Below are 23,888 nucleotides of genomic sequence, written 5' to 3'. Positions count from 1 at the left end.
CTTATGAAAAATTACCAACTTTGAACATTTCCTTCTTTCTCTATTTTCAGTTTGAACAGACACACCTGTAGCAACCTGGTCTCTTAGAAGCTTACAGACCTGGACTTTCCCGGGTGCTAGAGAATGTGGTGAATTAGTAAAACTCTCCAGTCACTTCCTCTTATTGTTTTGCGCAGAGTGGTGCCCCTTTGCTTTACATTTAAATGTCTTCATATTGATTAACGGACGCTGGCTGTTGTAAATACAAATGTAGATTTGTTTGCAGAATAAAAGTTATTTAAGCTTTTCTTGTCTCCCTTTAGTCTGTCCTCGCTCTAGTCTGTCCTCTTCCATATATATTTCATAACGATCCCCAAGTTTCATAAACTGGTCATTTTGTTTCCGAGCTCATGTTCTACACATGGTTGAGAGACCAAATCAGATCTTATCCACATTTGCTCATGCTACAGACAGGAGCGCATTCCCTAACAGAAAAGAAGTCGTGAGAAAATGTAAATCTGCACTTAACGTTTTTTACATGAATAACTTGTGCCTTTTTCTATGTATGGCAACAATGTATTCTGTATGTGATGTTATGCCTTATTTGTCTCATTTAATGTTTTTAGCATTTGTTGTAGGCAAACTATTAATAAATAAAATGTCTTTATTCACTATAACCTCTTAAACTGCCTTTTACTTTTTAACATGTGTGATATTATTAACCAATACACAAGCGATTCTTAGCAGTCTGAACATGTGTCAAAAATTAATTCCATTTCTGTTCACATGTACTGCTTACTTTAATGAAAAATAATATCAAGTATTATAATTCTTTTAATTTTTTTATGTTGTATATACCTTGTTTATTATAAAACCACTTTTGGGAAGCATAAAACCTACCATGTTGATCATAACTTGCTCTAAGAGAGTACAGTCAAGATTGGGATGAGCAGTGTATGCTAGGTTTGATCCAAGTTTTATGATGGGTAACCAATTTTTACTTGGTTATAGACTTTTTATCATCGCCATCATCATATTCAATTTCATGTTTGTTTTACATGAAGAACAGCTTTTAGAAATTGTCTTCCAAAATAATCTATTTCTACCCAGGTCTTTATCCTTTTTTCTATCCAATCCATTTTTAGCACTACCTCCCATGTTTTCTTTGGTGTTTCCCTGCAAACTGACCTCCTACTTCAACTGTTCTACATGTATTAATGCAAGCATTCTCATCAATTTTTTTCAATGTGACCAAACCAACAAAGTTTTCTACTTTGCACTCATCTCCCTATACTGTCAAAATTTAATTTTCTTCTCAAGTCATCAAATTCAAGTCTTTCTTTAAAACTCATTATTCTCATGTTATCCATCATGTTATTCTCATGCGATTTCTCTCCATGCAACACATATCCTCAATTCTTACTCAACAGTTTCACTTTCATACATAATCATACTATGCAGACATGCCTGATAGATTCTTCTCTCAGTCAACAGTAATAACACTGCCAGTTAGTAATTAATGGCAGAAGTTTCTCCAACTTAATTCATCTTTTACTATTAAGTATAAACCATTTTAAAGTTATTTAGTGAAAAAGAAAAACTATGGCAAAAGAATCACTGACTACTCTAATTCTTCCATTCATTTAAGGTAATTTTTCCTATATTTAGGGGTCAGCCATTTTCTGATATTACACAAACTCATTCTCCATTTCTCATAATTCAGTAGATAAGCTGTCTCCAAATTTCACTGTGCAGGCTTGTCAAATCACTTGCACCCAAGTTTTCCTTGACCAGTCAACGTTCTTGCAATTTAAGACATTCATGCTATTGCAATGGTTTATCTAAGAGAATAAACACTCCACATAACCATATTAGCGTAATTAATTCATCCTTAGGATAACCTTCATAGTAAGTGCAATGCTTTAAAGTGCCTGACCTGATTGGTTTGGTGTCAGATTTCTAATTTCAGACCCGTTTGATCATACATCTCTCATTGCACTGCAATCAGGCAAGATACCATAAATAATAATGAAATCATAATGATATCAGGTGTAGTTTTACCAAATTTGGAGACACACAAAAGGTTTGAAGAATGCAACATCTTGGCACTCAACAACCAATGGCGACAGTTTATTGAAGTTTGTATCCTCAGGTTGGAATCAAACTCAGAATGGCATCTTAACAGGTTGGCATCCGACCAAATCTGGCGACATGCCTGAAAAGTGCAAAATCTTTGAAGTTTGGTTTTCATTTCTTAGAATTGTTACTCAAACAAGACAAATTCAACAGTCTTGAGAAAATTATAATTTGACTTTGCTGAACGCATAGTTTGTACTGATAATGGTTTCAGCATTTTTATCCGTTGTTATTTTGTGAGAGACAGTAACAAACCACAAACAGAATTCTCATATGAACAAAAATATTTTCTAATGATAAACATCCACAAAATCATTGAACATATCACCAACATGAACAACAATCCCAGACATTTTTTTAATTTCCATACGTGGACATGCCCACAAAGTTTGAAAGCAGCACAGCACCCAAGATTTTCATAAACATTTTTTTCACACTAATTATTGCTGAAGTATGAAACAAACTGCTTACATTCGTTGTTAGCTGCCAAGACATTGCATCCTAAAAACCCTTATTCTTCACAATTTTTTTGAAAACTACATATGACATCCCCTTTCATATACACACACATATCATAACTCACTAACAGTTGTACATTTTCCTATATACAATACATGAATTTTGATGAGCACCGATCACAATACTTTCATTAGTATTACTATTTACTATTTACTAACTAGAAGTAGTCACACAAGTCATCATCAAAGATTGCTCTTTGAGAACAACGGTGTTTTCTGGAGTTTGGAGTGACAACAAGTCTCCTCAAATTTTGAGTACTCTTCACCTCTTTTGATAACCTTTGCATAAAAATTTGCATTATTGCAACAGCCACTTATTGATTTCTTGTTGGCAGCGATCATCAGTCTTCACTGGGATTTGGGTGGGAATAAATCTCCCTAAAGTTTAAGTCCTCTTTGCACTCAGCCAGTGGAGGTCTGGCTAGTGCTTTCTTTTCTCAGTCTCTCCATCCTTCTTGATCCTCCTCATTATTCAGTGTGGTTCTTGCTTTTTGGTGACACACACACAAAAAAAAAAAAAAAAAAAGGAAGGGCGGTATCTTACAATTATACAGTTTCAGTTTTCATGATTCCTCATCATGTGATGTTTCTTTGTGTTTTACATTTGTAGCCGTTTCTATGAGTCCAGTTTGTGTCTATAGTTCATGTGTGTTAATCTCCACATTCAAAGGTTTTCCTTAATATTTCTGCAGTTTTCATTATTTTTATCCGTTGTATCTTCTCAGACATCCCTCTGGTTCCAATCTCTCTAATTCTTTTTTCAAAGATTTTGATATTGTTCCTAGCGCTCCCATTATTAGTGATGTTATCTATTATTATTATATTTTAAAACTTGTAGGCTTCCCTATATTTACCCAAACTGCACTTGATATCTCCCTCCATACACATACACTCGTCTATATCATAACCCACACACGATTTATTTACCGGACAATTATCCTATATACGATGATGTTCTGATGAATTGTTATGCATCTGAGCACTGTACATAATTATGTCATCATTATTTTTTTTTTGTAGGTTCTTCTTTATTGATTTCTCATCGATAAGTTCATTTTAGTAAAACTAAATTAAAATGCTTGAATAAATATCAGGAGTATTAGGATCATAAAGGTAAAATTCTATAGATCGTTCTGTTTCAAACTACATTCAACTTTAATATTATTTTCTCTGCAAAAATGTATACTTCATTTTTATTTTATTTTTAAATAAAATATTCCTACCATCAAGAAATTAAGAATTTATCTATTATTAATTGAGATTTGGTATCTGTTTGAAGTCGAACCTATACTATTACTTCTTTTAAGGTACTATTGTACTATCTTTCAATCCTCAATTTAGGGATGGTATGTAGCGTAGTATTTATTTGTTCATGATGAGACTATTCTCCAAAGCATTACTTCCTTCTTTGAGGAGATAGTGTAGTATCTGTTCTGTTGTCATGAGACCATTCCTCCCGGGCATTACTCCTCATTTTAAAAGGTGGTAATATAGTATATAGTTGTTCATTATAATACTATCCTTTAAAGCATTATCTCCTTCAGGAAAGAGATGGAGTACATTCTTCATAGTCCTGGGCTAGCAAAAATATACAATCAAGAAAAATGATAACTTTTACCAGGATATGTTCATGGCATAACTCTTATTGGCATTGGAAAATGAATAAAAGAACTGTTATAAGGTAAGCTAATCTATCCATTTCAGGAACAAATGAACTCACCCAGAGACAGTAAATACAGTTATATCTAAATGTTGTGGCAGTTATGGCTCCAGAAACATGACATGAACTTCTGTAATATACTTTTGTATGTACACTCTTTGTTAATTATACTACTCTTGATTATTACTGGCCTGCAAACACACAATAACCAAGTTCAAAATGTGATTAGTGTGTTGCATTCATGTTTTTTTAAGTAATTTATACAAGTTAGTTATGAAATTACACAAAGCAAAGTTCACTTTCATTCTAACACGGACAATTTCAAAGACAATGTAGGTTAATATTTTCTGTTGGAATTTATTCTGTTTATTTTTTTCTTTTTTTATTCTTAAAATTCTGTTCATTAATCATCTCTTGCTTTTTTTTCTGCTTGCTACCAAGCCGCTTATGGGTAGAGAAGAAAGATATTCCATAGTTTATAAATACTTTTCCACATGGTAGAATGATGGCAAATGAATTTGTATAGTTTTAAATTTTTAACCCAAAAGAAAAAAAAAACAGAATGTTGTATCAATTGACAAGAGGCAAAAGCAAATTGGGATAAGAACAAACACACAGAAATGTAACATGAATCAGAAGCTCAAAAGTTATTAATAGTCAATAAATAACAAATAACATTGCAATAAAAATGTTAGACAAATCATAGAAAGAAAAAAAGCAGATATTATTGTTAAAAAAGAAGCATATAATATGGTTAAGTTTCTCAAGCAAGCAGCCAAAGTGATTCACCATGCATAGTCTTATGAAAATGTAACAAATCTTTCTCAACCGTCTTTGCCCCCGGTAATCTATAGCCTTTAATCTATATTCAAAATTGTAGGACTTAAAAGGGGAAGTAAACCTGTACATCTAGATTACAGGAAACAAAAACTCATTATGTTCGTCAAAAAATCCTTTTATTGATCATAGGAGCAAAGAAGTTTTTGGACCCGTACTAATATATAAAAAGTTCACTATATATGTGTTTAAATTCTCCATAATGTGGGTCATCGAAAAAAAATTCTCCATAATGTGGGTCATCACAAAAAAAAAATCAAAAAGTCACCTCAACTGGGAATAGTTCTGTTGCAATCCATCCATTTAGTACTAGAAGGCTTCTTTTTTTATGATTCATAAAAAGAGACATTCTTCTTGTGTAACTAAAAACAAGATTTTTTTTATTATAAAAGTATTATCATTTGTTATTCTTCTTATATATAAGTAAAAAGATTTATTATTTTGTCATCTAATTTACATATGTTTGTGGTGTTTACAGACAAATGCATGTAAATAAGATAACAACATTGGAAAAAAGAGAGCTATTCTTTCTTTAAATGCTTACATAGACATTAAAAAATCTTAGAGAGTGAATGAATCAAAAATCGAATGAGAGGGTGCGAGAGAAATACAGATAACTTAGAGATAAGCAACTTACAAATTATATCTAATTAGTAGAATTAAAACAGAACATTTTTTAAAACATAACTCAATCTTAAAATGATATAAAAAGTATATTTTAGCATGTAGTTTGTAATCAAAATATATATGAAAAAAAAAAGCTGTGACTGACTCACTTTTAGTGTAATAAGATGGACAGCAATTATTATTATCCAAATGTAACAAATATAATAATCAGTTTATCTATAGAGTTTAATTCTTTTGAATTTTAGACGATTACTATGACATAACAGGTGGGGTGAATTTGATGATTATAATGAGGTTAAAGTAAACAGGGTTATTACATCGGGGTGGCTAAGACTGATGGAACCTGTTTAGCCGAAAAAATAACATTCAGTTGTTAACATGGAGAGTACCTACATAAAAATGGAACAAAATAAATCCGTTCTCTAACTAAACAATACACAACACAAGTTGTACCGGAGGAGGCACGGCTACACTGACTGTGTAGATGAAATTCTGGAATAGTAATGGTAGTTGTGGATACGTGGGTGTCCAAAAGTGTTATACTAACCAGTTTGATTTGAGATCTGTCAGAAAATCCGCTGGCTAGAAAATTTGAAAAGTTCAACTGCCGTCAGATGCTGTTTGCCCTCTTTGACTCACCTACTCTAATTCTAAAAATAAGAGCAATATCCATCTACATATATAAGTGACCTTATCTGTCTATATTATATTCTTATGTACAAGTGCTTTTCATCTTTCTTTTAAGCACTTGAGGAAGGATGGAGAGTAAGGAGGTCATAATGAAGATAGCAGTCCAAAATATATAAATAACAAAAGTAAAAAAAAAAAAACAAAAAAAACTGATCTCAGAATGGCAGTGATTATAATGGCTATAACATTATCTAATAACAACTGCAATAAAGATAACAGTCTAAACATGTAAATAAAAGCATTTCATCTCAGAAAGTTGTAGAGACAATATTAAAGTTACCATCTATTTTTAATTTAACAGAAATTAGTGAGATTGCACAAATAAGCTTTGGAGATGTCAGTTAAGAAAAAAGTAAAAATAGATTGTCATCAACTTATAAAATATTCAACTTATGTATGACTGACTATATATAAGTTTATATAAACATGGAAAGGAGTTTATGCAGATCGATTAATGTGGAAATATTGAAATGTTGATTGATCCACAAAGACCTCTTACAATGCTTATATATTTTTTATTTATTTATAAGCTCTGCACACATATTGAGCACTTTTGAAAAATATTTTTTTTTGTTCATGTTAACAATACACTTGAACTTAATCAACTAAAGATCAATAGCACTGATATTAAGAGCTCCAAATATAATGAGGCAATAAGTTCCAAGTTCCTCATGTAAAACAATTTTAAACAAAGAACCCGGAACTTATTACCTTTGTCTCTCTCTCTCTCTCTCACACACACACACACACACACACACACACACACATATATATTAATAGAAGAACTAATAATAACAAATTTGATTGGTTAGTTAGCATGATTAAGCACTATCTAAACATAAAAACAATCACTAACATAAAATCCACGCATTTAGCCTGATGATTTTCTGTTTGAATGAAGTATTGACACTTTTATGTAGATTATTTGACATAGATATATTTTCATATGACTAAACTCTACTCACGTATTGAGCATTATTGAAGTAAATACTGAAAAAATATATATGCAATATATTATAATACCTTTAAATATTATATGTGCACTTGTAAGTTACATTCAAATGACCAAAAGATAGAATCAGTCCACAATCATAAATTTTTATATTTAAAATTTTTTTTTTTAAATAATAATCAGCTACTGATATTTTTCCATCACTGTTTTACATGTGTTTGATCATCGTGATGGAAAATATAGTCCTTGGCGAAACATGTGTAAGATAGTAATGGAATAATATAGGCATTCACCTATATTATAAATAAAAAAATACAAAAATAATAAAAAAAATAAACAAAAATTATAATTGTCAACTGATTCTCTCTTTTGGTCACTGGAATCAATATATATGCTCTGAAACCGAAAATATATCTCCATTGAGCTTAAATTTACTATGTATATTTTACAGTCTGTCACCCTCTCTTCCATGCACACTTTGGTGATGCTGCTCACTCAATCACATTTACAGCAAACAACTTCCGCATCCTCTTTTTAAAAATCTTGCATTTTTATTAATTTTCTTAAAAAGATACCCAAATTTGTCTAAAGCGGAGGAAATTGTCGTTATCTACTTTTCAGCCTGGCAATAAGGAAAGAAACGAGAAGTTAATTGATTAAACAGTTCGAAGGAGAGAAAAAAGTTAACTCAATCATGCTTGATATGCAGTTATCACATTCTATCGTGTCAATGATTTTGAGAGACAGAGAAAGAATTTGTCAAGCTGTAAAAGATTTTGCAAGCAACCTACTGGATCCATCCATAAAATGGATAAATCATTGAATGCTTGGCTGGAAGATCAAATTCAGAAACGAATACTGTTAAATGATTTTATTAATGTCAAAATAGTTAGAATATCATTTTACAGTTTTATTGTAATTTAACATGGGTCGACTTACATCCAAATCACTTTAGTCATAACCTATTGCAGTTGTAAGTAACAACATGTCCACTATTTTACATTTCAAATGCTGCTCTCTCTAGTGAATAAAACTATATTTATGCCATTCAACCTAAACCCTTGTTGCCATGAAGACTGATAAGGCATTTATAGATTAATTCATCATTCATGTCATCTGCTTACTCTCCTCTTATGCTGCTGGTGCTAGAATCTAAAAAGATTCAATGTGTAAATAAGCAAACAAGATTATCAAAGTTTTAGTATTATATAAATACATACTAACCATGCCTTCCTCCTACTCTTGTAAACGCTCACCTCCACCTCATGTACATTTGGGAATCTTACTCCTACTTCCCAGTTCTGTACATATAAATACTTTATGTTTCCCTTATATTACGTATCTTGAAAAAGCCTTAATAAAAATAAATCCTTTGAGAAGAAACATCATTTTATCAATGTCTCTGGCTTGACTTTTGTGTTTCCTTTTGGATTGTCTTTGCTTTAACCTGTTTTCCATTTTATTTCTCCTGTACATTCTGTCAGATATCTATAAAATATCTCTCTCTCACACACACCTATATATATGTATATAGATTATAATCATTATATTATGTTCACTTTTCATATTCTGAAGTTAAATGCTTCATGAATGACTTCTAACTTCTGTCTGTTGCCATTTCGCTTATGCTACCTGTCATAATCAGGTCATCATCAACCGATTCTTTTCATGTCTTAAGTTGCCTACCACATGGTTTCAAGTTATCAAAATTAATATGCAGCACACTTTGGAGTATTTTGGATGACTGACAGCAAGTGACGTGACCATACTACTTGAGACATAGTTGTGTGACATTCTTTTTCATGGACACTTATAAAGTGAAACTGGCAATTTTCTCCATCTGATGCGTTACAGCCAGGATCGTGTTATTTTGATGTTTCTTCATCTACTACATCTCACACTCGGACGTGTGGGTGTTGTATGCTGCCACTCCTGTGTATGATGGGATCGCTGTGCTTTGTAAAATTGTCTACATCTACTTGAAGACCCTCCATGTAGTGGATATACATCAATCTTTAGTCATATTTCACTTGTGTTGCCTAGATAGGTGATTGTAATTCATTTTAATTTAATTAAGACATACTCTCATGACAGAGTTTTGCCTTAAGTTTGAGAACAGAACCTTTACCTAGAGATCGTTTGTTCCACTATGTCAACAGGTATGAATTAGCAAGTTAAACTGAAGAACTTGCCAAGAGCATCTTTAGAGCTTTATTCAAACATTTTTTTTTCAGGGAGACTTCATCATCCTTTCACATACATCACCTAAGACACAACTAGTACTGGTTAGGCTCAACATCATCTAACTTGTGCTGTATATATATATATATATATATATATAATTATTTTTTTACTATAATAATTATATATATATATATATATATATATATATATTTCAAAATTGGAAGCTGCACACCTCGCAATGTAAGTGCCATATTGAACTATTAACTATCAAACCTTTATACAAGTTAACAAATCTACTTTAACTTGCAACTTAACTTAAAATTATGGACACTGACTGTCTCAACTTTACGGTAGCAGTTTTTGACCTAAGCATCTAAAGACTGGATCCGATCTGAATATTTTCACACTGATTCTATGGACATATTCATCCTGATATTAGGTTGGTGCAAAAATAATGTCGTTTTTTGACGTTCAGGTCGAAAACATTATTTTTGCACCAACCTAATACTATTGATTTTACCGACTTTCTACTAATCTTATGATTGGATTCTATTAAATTATATGACTGTATTTTGATTAATGGGCATCACTTTAAACTTTTTCAAGTATTACCTCTTTTGAAGATTACAATTTTTTTCCACTAACCAGCAATTATTTTATTTACCCCCTCTCCAGACAGCAATTATACAAGTTTATACTGAAGAAAAAAGCCTATTGTTTGAAATTTTGTGGAATCGTTTTTATATTGTATTTGGTGTTTTTGCACAATAAATTTTATGAATGTTAATTTGCATAATTCCCCTATATATTTACAGAAATATTTATATATGAATACTAGCTGTACAACCCAATGTTATCCAGGGTCCGTTAGGTTTAAATTTATTTTTTAAATATTTGTCCTATGTTTTTTTGTTAGGTTCAATATCTAAGCTAAAATAGCAAATAATGAATGTTAGCTCTTACTAACATAACATGAATTATTCCTCTTAGCTGATTTTTCTTTTTAGGTGTTTAAGAATATCCCATTTTAGCAAACTCACGAACCACAGTAAATATTTATTAATACATTGTAACAAAGTAGATTAGTGTGGTGTGTACAAAAGGGTACAACAATAACAAATGAAAATTAGCTGATCAGAATTAAAATATAATTTTTCAGCTTAAATGATATTTACGAACAACTTTTAAAATCTATCAGACATACACTTCTGTATACACACACACACATATATATATATATATATATATATATATATATATATATATATATATATATGAGGATAAAATACACAATGTATCATAAAATTAAATTTCATATAGACAGGATATATAAGAGGCAGAAAGAAAAACAATTAAACACAGGAAGAAATAAAAATCAAAAGAGATTTGACCAATTACATTCGGAACAATAAAATGGTGTCCATTGGTGTGAATGAAACTGGTGAAATCTTTCATTTAATTTTTATTTTTTACTGTATTTAATTGTTTTTCCTTTCTATATTTCTCACATATGTGTGTGTGTGTGTGTGTGTGTGTGTGTGTGTGTGTGTGTGTGTGTGTATAGATATGTTTTAAAAATTGGGAATTTATTTTTGACAATATTTTACCTACTAAGCTGCTTTTTATTGATGATGTTCTTTACATGAGTTATATTACTAAACAATTTATTTCGTCTACAGGGCTGGATATAAACGAATATCACAAAATAAAAAAAAAAAGCCTATAAAATTCTCATTTTTCACTTTGTAGTGCAAACAATGGCATCAACAAAAACAGCAACTTAATACATAATATACACACTGCCTGTCTGAATTTTATGGTAAAATATTTCACCTAATCATCATTTACCGGGCCTGAATATTTTTACACCACATCTGCAGATATATTAATACCAGCACTACAGATTTATGGATCTTATGGATTTTACTGATTTTCAACCAACTGCATTAATTGAATTTTATTATGTGACTACATCTGAATTAATGAATATCACTTCAAATATCCAATTTTTTTTTTTTTTTTACACTTTTTAAAGCATTCTTCTTTTTGAAAATTTGTTTTCAATATTTTTGTGCTAACCAACAATGTTATAACAAGTCTAAAATTTTTTAAAAGTTATTTTCTTTTGAAGAAAAAAGTCTAATCTTTGAAACTCTATGAAATTGTTGAATAATAACTTATGTTAATTTACATCATTTAATTATCATATATATATATATATATATATATATATATAAAGTAGATAGATAGATAAGAAACAAGTGATAACAATTAAAATTTAAATGAAATTTATTTGATCATAATTTTATGCAAGTTTTCTTTTAATATATAACATAACCTTGTTCTTCTCTCCTGATGAGAAGCATTAAACTTCGAAACACCATGGTCCAAATTTCACATATTTTTTCTCTTATAGATTTGATGATCAAATGAAGTTGATTTAACTTTGAATCGTAATCAATGGTTTTCTTTATATTTAACGTTTTTCCTCGTTAATTTGATAATCAAATAAATTTTATTTAACTTTGAACTGTCATCAATAAGAAACAAGTGATTACAATTCAAATAACATTGATCTGATCATCATTTTATGCTAGTTTTTTATATATATATATATATATATATATATATATATATATATATATATTCTCTATTTGTTTTTACATAAGCAGTAATATCTTGCTGCACAGGTTTTGGTCAGCAGGTTTTGATCAACTAGTTACCAATAACTAGAGACCTTTTCTGGTGATACATATTATATGAAAGAAAAGTTTGCAATGAAAATATCAGGTCTTCCTCATAACAGGAAGTCAATATCAGGAAGTTCCATCAAATGTTGTGAAAAATAAGATTTGGTTGTATGCAAATAAGATCTAAAAGAGTTGCAGATTTAAGTCTGTGTTTAGATATAGAAATGAATGGGAAAGGATGGGAGGGGTTAAAGATTGGGATATAAAGGTAATGGAAGACTAGAAAGAATAGAATTCATATGCGTGTGTAATCGCCACCCTAAATCTTAAACATACTAGTGTGTATAGGTTCAAACAGTAAGAGAATGTGGATTTGACATATCTATGCTATAAGGAGTTTCAGATTTAATCGGGATTATTTAGTTATAAAAATGCTTTTAATTTGACTTGAATTTTTATGTGGTCAGAAACAGTACGACTTAGGTTGCCTCCTTGTATATCCCCACCCCACCACTATCATCCCTACACACATTAGTGAAGAGGTTAAGAGATAAGGAAGAGAGATAAGGCAACGTAAGTTGTACATTTTCTGACCACATAATAATTCTAGTTAAATTAAAAGCACTTTTATAACTGAATAACTCTGATTAAATAAGAAATCCCTTTTAGCATAGATATGTCAAATCCACATTCTCCTACTGTTTGAACCTATACACACTAGTATGTTTAAGATTTAGAGCGGCCATCGCACATGCATACAAATGCTATTCTTTCTAGTTTTCCAATACCTCTATCTCGATCTTTAACCCCACATCCTTTCCCATTCATTCCTATATCACAACACAGACTCAAATCCGCATCCCTATTGGGTCTTATTTACTTACAACCAAATCTTATTTTTTACAACATTTGACGGAATCTCCTGATATTAACTTCTGGTGACGAGAAAGACCTGATATTCTCATTGCAAACTTTTCTTTTGTATAAGCTGTATCGCCTGAAGAGGTCTGGTTACTGAAGAGTTACTGGTAACTAGCTGGCCGAAACATGCTCATGACTGTGTAGCAACATATTACTGCTTATGTAAAACAGATAAAGAGTATACTCTGCTCTAGTTCGGTATTGAGCACTCTTGTATTAGCCTTGTTAAACTTCATTGATTACTTAACCCCTGGAAAACAATAACCTTATATAATATATATATATATATATATATATATATATATATATATATATATATATAACCTTGCTCTTCTCTTCTAATGAGTTTTCTTCATATTTCATATGTGTTTCCTCATTGATTTGATAATGAAATAAATTTTATTTAACTTTGAATTGTCATCAATTGATTATCTTATTTTATTTGCTTCACTTATTCATGTTTAGCTTTTTGTATCTTGATAAATTATTGGATGAAGATTATTTTTTCATTTTTATCATTTTATTAATTACATATATATAAACATTTGTGTTTTTATCAATATTTATCTATATAAGTTTGAATGGACAGAATACTTGTGCACGGCTGATAAAATTGCATAGCCAATATTGCAGAAGTGCAGAATGATGCAAGATCATTGAAAAATCTAATCGATAAAACATGGGTTCCAATTATATGCATTTGGCCTCTCTTGACCAGAAAGCATTTTTGTCTATTGAGAGAAGAAAAAAAAAACAACATTAAAAACATTCAATTTATATTTATCTCTATTTCCTGCATTCAGCTACTAAATTCTTGCTGTTAAAAATGGCTAGAAATGCATTCTATATACAGATCTAAAGCATCAAGGATTCCATTCGCAAGGAGAATCAACTGAAGCATAAAAATATGTATACATATATATATATACATATGTATAAAATATATAGGGCCTAATAAAGCAGTTACAAGATACAACCATTGGTGCTTATAGGATTACAAGAAAGCAAATTTAGTTATAACTTGTAACTTTCTAAAAACTGTTGAATGTATTACCATCTATACTGCTTCGGCGGCTCATTCGTCTGCCAAGGGTCTTAATACCATCCTCTATTCTCTTCCTGGCACTTAGGAATGTCAATGTAGCATGGCTTGCAGCACGGAAGGACATTTTACCTTTGACCCGGTAGAAGTGAGTTTCACTTCGACTGCCCCTGCGGTCTAACACCGGGGTATCGCATGTGATATCTTCTTCCTGGTCTGACTTCGCATGACTTTTGTTGCCTAAATAAAATACAGTGTAGGACGAAATATTTCTTTCGGGGCTGGCAAGCACAAAAAAAGGGCTTCAATGGAAATTATAAAGAAAACAAAACAAAATGTCAAAAAAAAAAAAAAGTTCAAAAAGAAAGCAAGGCAACTTGATTTTTTACATATCTACATAAAAAAAAATGAAGAAAAAGAAAACCTCAGTAAAAAACAGAAAGGAGGCAGATAGAAAAATAATGAAAGAATAAAAAAAGGAGAAAATATCATTGTAACAGAAACTGTTGCATAACTGCTATAGCTCAGTGGTTCCCAAATACTATGTGATACAATAGTGTGCCAGGAAACATAATTATATTTGCCGCCAAATAGTCAGATTACATTTGAAATATTGTAACAGAGAAAATGTATTATGATGGCTGACTTAAGAATTATTCAGATTGATTTTCTTTGCCATTAGCGTATAAGGAGCTACTGTGATAGGGACCAAGTTTATAAAAGAACAACCTAGATGGGGAATTGGTAGCAAGATGTTTGTTCACATTACATTTAAATTTCTGCATGTTGTTATGTCTGGGGAAACAGAGAGCAAGAAAGGAATTTCAAATGCCAAGCAAGTTTCAGAGAAGGTGCTACCAGAGCAGAAAATATTCCAGCATCTACAGACTTCCACACTGAAGATGGGATTTTGCTGGATGTGGGGTAGGGTATTTTTGTTAATGGGGTACAAATGCATTAAGTTCATTGGAGCACATTCCATGGAAGTACTTGTAAGACAAGAACAAGGATATAACCGGATGAATTATATCCAAGTTATCTCTCTTAGTCAATGGAAGAATGCAATCTCCTGTTCTGGAAATCAAAAATATATAATTCCATTCACATGGAAAATAGAACCAAATATTATCCACTTTCTGGCTAGTATTTCAGGCCAATGTACATGCCTGATTTTCTCCATGGAATTCTATTTTTATGTTGCTTTTGATGTGCCAACTGCCTAACAATAAGCCAGATTTTAACATGTTCCTGTTGAGCTGTTGTCTTAAATCTAATTTCTGTTTCAATCATTGTTACCAATCTTCATGCTGTTGTTTCACTGTATACCTGACAAACTTATTACCTCTTATCCTCAAGTAGTCTATGGACCTTAATAAGACTCATTAGTCCATAAGAAAAATCTACGGTGCTGAGTAAATAAGATTGATATTTTATCAATGACAGTTGATCTGTTCTTGCCTTGTCAGCCAAAGACGATTGTATAAGAGGAGAAAATGTTGAAGAGTTGAACATTAGTGATTTTAAGGATACCTCTGCCTGAGTTGAGAGAGAAGTACCGATTTTTTTTTTTTTTTTTTCAAAACTACAGTCTATTTTTAGTTTAATTAAATTATTATTTTCAGGTTGCCTTGAGGTGCGAGTATATCATAAAAGTTTTTAAAAATTTTTTTAAAAAACATTTCACAACAAAATATTTAGTACTTGTGCATTTTAGTTTTGGAGGATAATTCCTTTTATTTCCCTTTTTTGGAGACATTCACTCTGAACAGGAGGAAAAAATTCAAGAAATTTTCTGAAAATGTTAAAGGTTTACGTAACTTTTTGGTAAAAGCAAAACAAATACACTAACAGAATAACATGAAGTAAAACATTGATTATCTGAACATTTATTTAAGTAAAATAACTGTTTTTTTAAATATTAAATTAAATTATTAAATTAAATTATTAAATTAAAAAATAATCAGAATTTCGAAACGGGCATTTTTTTGTATTTTTTCTGAAATGAATGAAAATAGTCATTATCTAAAAATGCATAAATGCATGACTTAAAAAATGAACAATTTTTTTTACAGAATTAAACTTCTGTGATTATAAATAGTTCTGAATAGTCATTATTAGAAAGTGTATGACATTTTTTTGTTTGAAACAAGCTTCTTTTTTTTTTTTTTTACAAAATTTTAACTTCTGTCAGAACTTTTTGAATTGTCTCCCTTGTTCCAAGTGGACATCTCCAAAAATGAAAGCAAAACAATTTTCCTCAAAAACTAGAATGCACAAGTGTCAAATTGTTTTCAAAATCAAGCCTGGAACTAAGTCAAACAATCGGTGAGCTTTGCAACTTTTCTTTTTTTTCCTGCTTTCTTTCTATTATATTGAGCCAGCTACTAAAGAAAAAATGTGTGCGTATGTGGGAGAGGGAGAGAAAGAGTCTTAAAACAAAAATGTTATAAAGCCATTTTTTAAATCTTCTATCTTGTTACCCATACTCCTGGCAACACTGAGTAACCCCGCTAATGGAACCATAAAGGTCAATCAGTATTTTTTTTATTTTTATTATATTGAATCAAACAGAAACATAGAAAAAGGGAGAGGATAATTAGTTTAAAAGAATGATGTCACACATGTTTTTGTAAAACTTTTCTATTTTGTTATTCATGCTCCCAGACAATGCTGGATAGCTCTGCTAGAAGCTTGGAAACCACTGTTCTTTAGCTGTATTTGAAGGGTATAGTAGCAAAAACTCATAACAGCGGTTACAGTATCAGAAAAATAAACAGTACAGGGTTTCACATTTAAAACAGCAACAAATAAGAGGAAATGTATAGACAAGCTAGTCTTAACCATTTACCTGGCAATATTCTAATGTGGTAACACATACATTCTTAATTGATAGAAATTAGTGATCTTTATATTTTCACAAGTAAGCATTCAAAAAAATATACATTTTTGTGAACAAAACATTTCATAAACTATCATCAAATTTGTGGCATTTAACCAAATTTCTTTTAATGTGTTAACTGATATGCTAAAACCATAATAGCTATACATTTTAAATTCAAACATTTGAAACAACTATCTACATACTTTTGGGATTATTATTCTCAGCTGGATTGTTAGAATTACAAGGTTTCAGCCAATGTAACATCAAAACTTGGTCAAGTGTGTAGGAGAACAAGAGGGAATGACACAGACTGCTAAGGACACCTGTGGGTTATTTCCCTTTGAACAAAGAGACCTAGATTACCGGGAGAGAGAGAATAGAGTTCACTATACTGGACAGGTTTCCACATGATTGAAGTATGAAGAAACACTGTCTTAGATTCATAACCTACCATATATGGTAGAGGCCATCCTGAGTGATGAGTAATAATGCGATTTATTGTATATTCTTTTATTTTGTGCTGTAAGTCCACTTAACATTTGTCAATATGTAAATAAATGTGTACGTTGTATTTGGGCATATTTTCCCTTTATTTTGTGTCTCATAGCACTGAGTTTTCTCTTAGAGTGGTTAAGGTAACGAAAATAAATACTAATAATAGTAACCTACCCAGCGTTGAAACTCTATTCTCTCTTTCTCTCTTCCAGTATGGGTTTCCATGCTTAAATTGGAATAACCCACCAGTGTCCTTAGCAACCATGTTATTCTCTTTTATTTAACTACATGTCAAATTTGGGAATCTTTATGTTGAACATGAAAACTAGTATGGAATTTCAAACTGAACTATTTCATTCACAGGAGTAGACTGTTTTTATTCCATCAGCCATAACTGGATAGAAGTGTTAATTTTTATGTTGCTCTAAGTTAGTCATGGACACTTGGCATAACAGGTAACAGTGTTGGTTAATAATCAGTTCTAAATGATAGTCATTTGGAGCCTGAAGGTTCAATCCTTACTGGTGGCAATGATAAGAATAACATAAAAATTAACACTTATACCCGGTGAGGTCTGATGAAATGAGAGCAATCTATTACTATGAATTAAATAAAGGGCTCAGTTTGAACATCTTTACAGCTTCTAAAGTTCAAAAAGATGCATCTGTAGATGGTCAGAGGTTACGTCATTTGAAACGTTGTGAGTATAACATTCAAGATAAGAATAATAAGCTGAATGCTTCAAATAGCACAAAATATCAATCTTAATCAAAAAAAAAAAAAAAAAAAACTGAAACATAATTTTTTAAGTATTCATTTCAGATTATTTTGTTTCTGAAGTTTTTCAATAAGGATTGATTATTCATATTATTTGGATTAGTCAAACTACTATTCTCATCTTGAGTATTATTTTCAAAACTTTTTCAGATCTATCTTGTTGGACTTGGAAATATTTCTAACTCTGAAATCTGCACAGAATTTCAAACGGAACACTTTCACAAGGGCATAGTGGATAAAGTACTTGGTAAAATTCAGCTTGTAAAGTTAGACTCGTTTGAATGTTGAAAGTTTAATTTTTAGTGTGGGCAACACTCAAAAAACAACTGTGAATTGCAATTCTACTCAGTCATGGCTGATAGAATGGGAACATGCTACCCACATGAATTAAAATAAAGGTTCCAATCAGAATTCCATGCAGATTCCTGAGTTTGATAAAAAGATTTCAGAAAAATTCACCTGAAGAAGGCTGGAGGTTACATCGGATGAAAAAGTTGTGAAAATAACACTCAAGATAAAAAAATAGTTCAAAGAATCCAAATAAGACAAATGAGGTAATTTTTGTTTCTCTTTGAAGTGTAAATTACTTTATCCGTTATGCACTGTTTTGGTCATAACATGAAAATATGCCCTTTTCTCAAGAATAGCACAAAGATTAGAATGCTACAATACCAACTGTCTAACTCAGAATTTGATTTATAGCGCCAGTTAGAAGGTTAATGGTAACAGGTTTACACGACACAATCTTTGAGGTGTGAAAAGAAAGCTGAGAAACAAGAACATGGTTTGCACACAATGAAAACAAAAAAAGAGATTAAAAATAAGTCAATCTGATTTGGTATCTGTTAACGAGAGGAAAAACAAACAAACAAAAAACAAAGGAAAAATTAAACAATTAAAAAAAAACATCACAAAACAACAACAACAAAAAAAAAACAAAAAAAAACAAGCAAACAATTGTTGGATAAAATGATAGTCACAAATGAACACTTGACTAATTTTCTGTCAGGTCATTTTCTGTATACAGGTACAAATAAAAATGGTGATTAAAATGAAATAGCAGGTCAAATAAAAGCTGTAAATGATATGATTTCATTGACAATATCTTCCATGAAGAGAAATCAGCACTGCAAGATAATATTATTAAAATCAAATGGCGTTAATTATTTTTTTTTTAAATCATCACGCGAATTCATGAATAAAAAAAATGTCTTTAACCGTATGAAATTTTCATTTTATGTCTACATTCGTCAAATTTAAATAAATATATACATATACACAGATATTTTACTCTGTCATACAATACATCATATTTATCCAATCAGGGATCCATATCACCTTTTTTTAAAAATTTTTTTAATTATTTTGGTCGAACTAAGGATAGGGTACTCTACTGGATGCTAAAGACTCACCTACTATCTCATAGTTTCCAACTGAAAGATCTTTTTTTAAGATTCTGTCTGTTTAAGTGCAAGTGTTTGCATCTCTCCTGCACTTGGTTTACCGGGTGTATTTTCCAGATAATTTTGGAAATTCTTTTTCATTTTCTCCTATAATTACTGGAATGATGGATATTCCAGTTTCTTTTCATGTCATATTTAGTTATCTTTTCTCCTCTCAGCTCTGTTTAACCAAGCATCACTGGGGACACTAATTTCTACTAAGCTCGCTTCTTTCTCCTTGTCAATTTTAATAGTTTCATTTCCTGTGCATGTAGCTGTAGGAATTGCATAGTCATAGTGGATGGTGTATGACTTATTTCCAACTGTATCAACTTTTGTTTTTTAATTTTCTTATCAGTTTCTTCAAGCTAGGGATGGGGCATCCTACCAGATACCAAATATTCACCCGCTAACCCAGATATTCCAACCGAGAGATCTTTTTAAGATTTTGACTGTCTCTTTGAGTGCAATTGTTTGAATCTTTCTTACACTTGGTTCATCGGGCATATTTGCAAAGTAATTTTTGAAATTTGTTTTCATGAGTTCAATTGCTCCTATAATAAGTAGAATGATCAACCAAAATGTTCCCAATTGTGCTTTATGAAACAGAACAGAAATGACCAAGCTGTGACCAAACAGTCTATCAGTACAGACGTTAAATGAAACAGCTTTTTCAACTGTAACCAGGGGATTTTTTCCCTGGACACCAAAATAAACAGGCTATGCCATATCTGAAATGGTCTTTTCCCTGTTGTGGTCCTATGCAGTTCCAGAAAGTCTACCCTTCCAGGCTTTTCCATCTCTTTTTGAGAAAGGGTTAGTTTGTTGCTAATTGACTGAGACATATCTACTAAAGAATGCAAATGGAGCTGCCTAGGCATATTTTGCAGGACAGAGTGTTTGTCTCCTAGGGTGCTGGCTACTCAATCCCACTTTCCAACCCTTGCATCAGACTTCTTACCATGGGAGGGAGATAAATAACCAAGCTTTTCAGTTTCTACCTAACATAAATACACAATCAATTACCCTCTCCTCCCCCGGCTTGTTAAGAAGAAGTTTAATAATCTTCTTCAAATCATTAAGTGAATCAACTTGATTTCCTTTATTGTAAGTTTGGTGCTTATCCAGTTTTGCTCCAATATTAAAAACTGCGTGCCAAAAGAAAAATATAAACAAAATAACACAAACATTATGTACATAATTGTTAAGTTTAAAAAAAAACAGTACACCAAAAACTACACACATTCATTGAGTATTGGTTTTGAATAAGAAAAAAAAAACACATTTTGACAGCAAAATGTCTCATCCACCATTTTCGTAAAATTGTCACTGGTTATCTCCCATTTGATTAGCTTTTTGTAAAAAGAGAGTTTAAATATCATACAGTCATCATAATAATAGCAGCTAGAAATTGTTTATTGATAAAATTTTATTTCATTTCATAACAACAAAAATACTGAATGAATTGACATAAATTTTAGTGTAGTGTGGATTAAAAAAATCTGTTTAACTTAATAGATACATAATAAAGTTTTTATGCAATTTTAATCTTTTACCATCGAGGCAAACTGGATAAGCACAATATGGTTTTTAAGAAGGTTTTCTAACTTTATTATTCTAACACACTTTACTCATACTAGCCTCTACAGGCAATGCTTTCTCTCGGTCAGTAAAAAAAAAATATTCATATATTTTTTATTTATCAGTAAAATGCAATGAGTTTAAGGATATAATTTTTCAAAAGTTTTGTTTTCTATTCGCATTTGCTTCAATTTTGGTATTTCATGAGGCTGTTTTTTTTTTTGTCGAATTAGTTTTTTTCAGGAGTTGAACAGTTGCTGTTACCATGGTTAACAGCATTTTGATTTTGTAGTCGTATGCTTTTGTGTTATCTGCCTTTTAATATTTTTTTAGTGGGGTGGTTCAAATCATTAAATGCTTTGATCATTTTGGGTTTGTTCTCTGAATCAGAATCCAAAACATTCAGGTCAATAAGGATCCCCGGCTGAAGAAATACTCAATATATACAGGCATAAGTATTTAATTAATATTTAATTGCACAAATATCCAAAGAAATTCCTGTGAAATATCACAAATAACCTCTATACATTGCATTACTAAATATAAAACAATCTCCTCACAAAAAGATATGACAATCATAGAAAATTAGATTTTAATAATGATGATTATGTGGATATTATTAATAAATAAGCTAGACAGAGTTAAGATTAGTAATAGAGCAGAAAAACTACATTGAAACAAAGTCTATATCCATTTAAAAGATTAGACTGGCCTTAAGTACCAAAACCTAGTGAAAGTTTGATTAACCCAACCTGATTATATAGAAGAAATCAATAAGATAATCAAAACATCTTATTTCAAAGTATCAAGAAATATTACATTTAAAGCAATGGATTGAAGTGGAGAATAAAATGTCATAGTTTTAAAGTACCAATGATAAACCACAAAGTTTTCATTCAATTTGATGTTGATTTTATCCATTGATCACTAAGGAGTTGTTTGACACAGTAGCCGATTTTTTCAAATATGAACTGCTATATCTGCCAGTGAAACTGATAAAAATTTGTAAAACATTAATAAAAAAGAAACAATGGATTAAAAACAAACTTATACCACTTAATGTTGTTTACTGTTAAAAACGACATGGTCTCTGAAAGAAATAAACATTATATCAGTTGTGATAAGAGCAACTGGCCTAATGAAAACAAAAATCTTAAGAAATACTGGAAAATAATCCCTGAAAGACCAAGCTGTAACTATATACAAATAGCAACCATAAAGGGAACAACGTCTATCTTTAAAAAAGCCCTTGGATATAAATTCAATAAATCGTAATGAAATCAAGTGTTAGCACCCAGAGGAAATCTGTTGGTCTCTTAAATCTAATGGAAGAAACTTAAAATATCTGATTTCCTAATTAAACACATCACTGTAGTGTGAGAAAAGCAATAACTCTACCAATGACGAAATTTTCCAAACAACAATAAGAGATATAATACTGCTATACATAAAAGCGGGTATATCAGAAATGAAATTAGGTTTGATAAAAAATATTGTACATATGAATAAAAACAAAAAACTTGTGGTAGATATAAACATATTCAGTATACATTCATTTTCAACACGTATAAACTAAAACTGATAGAAATTTTTAAAAATCTTATTAACTTATATTTCCTACCTAACAACTACCTTAATAAAAATGTGCTAAAAACTTAGCTTATAATCGTGTCAATATTGATAATGGGATATAAAAAAAAGCAACAACATCAATTTAGAGTCTGATAAAATGAATATTATTAAACAAATTACAAAACAAATGGATAGCACAGTATATCAGGCTTCTATATGTTTGTCTGAAAAGCTTAACATTAAATTCTATAGAAGGTGTATTAGTAATACAATTAAAATTCGATTTGCCAATCATAAGTTTACAATAGTTTTAAATATAAAGATAATATTTCTTTATCCTCTTATGTTTGAAAACTAAAAAAATTAAAATGTTATACTTTTTATTCAAATGGAAAATTCATAAACATTAATTTACTTGTATATCACAATCTGACAAATGTTTCCGATGTAGTCTGATCAAAACTAAGGAGCAAGTTTGGAATAAGAAATATTTCACACTATTTGAAAGTTCGTCTTATGTAAATATGCTCTGATGGTATATGGGAAGGTGATGTTCAGAAATCTCTTTTGTACTATGATGGAACAGAATCGACTTCAAAATTTAATGAGGGATATCCTCTTCTCTTTTCTACAGCCTCTATCTCACAGAAAAGAAGTTGCTAGTCTTTCTCTACGCTATGGTTATTTTCATTGTAATTGTTTAACTAAGCTCTATTCTATTTCCATCCACTCTTGTAAAACATTAATAAAAACTCGTCTAGCTACAACCATTGTCAATAATTTCCCTTTTTCTCCCTAAAACTAAACAAAACTTCCATGAGCAAAGTTTCTTTTGAAGAACTGCACATCTGTTGAAAATAATACCACAGGGCTCCTTCCCAACTGACTACAACATGGCCGTTTT

General features: G+C 30.8%; 1 protein-coding gene across 2 annotated transcripts in view; it reads right to left on the bottom strand.

Moving 5' to 3' along the window:
* LOC145286230 (protein unc-80 homolog) overlaps positions 1-23,888 on the bottom strand; it is a 542,234-nt gene that overhangs the window by 385,817 nt on the left and 132,529 nt on the right. Inside the window, exon 9 of one of the 2 annotated variants that reach the window (XM_080135050.1) lies at positions 14,249-14,476. The exons of the other annotated variant lie outside the window; for it this stretch is intronic. Coding sequence (XP_079991176.1) covers positions 14,249-14,476 — 228 coding nt within the window. The remainder of the gene's footprint in view (positions 1-14,248; positions 14,477-23,888) is intronic. 2 annotated transcript variants of the gene reach the window in all.

Source organism: Euprymna scolopes, chromosome 10 (assembly GCF_053919585.1).
Source record: "Euprymna scolopes isolate OS-2025 chromosome 10, ASM5391958v1, whole genome shotgun sequence".
Classification (NCBI taxonomy): domain Eukaryota; kingdom Metazoa; phylum Mollusca; class Cephalopoda; order Sepiida; family Sepiolidae; genus Euprymna; species Euprymna scolopes.
Note: the sequence above shows the minus strand (reverse complement) of the source record. Positions and strands in the feature narration are given on the sequence as shown.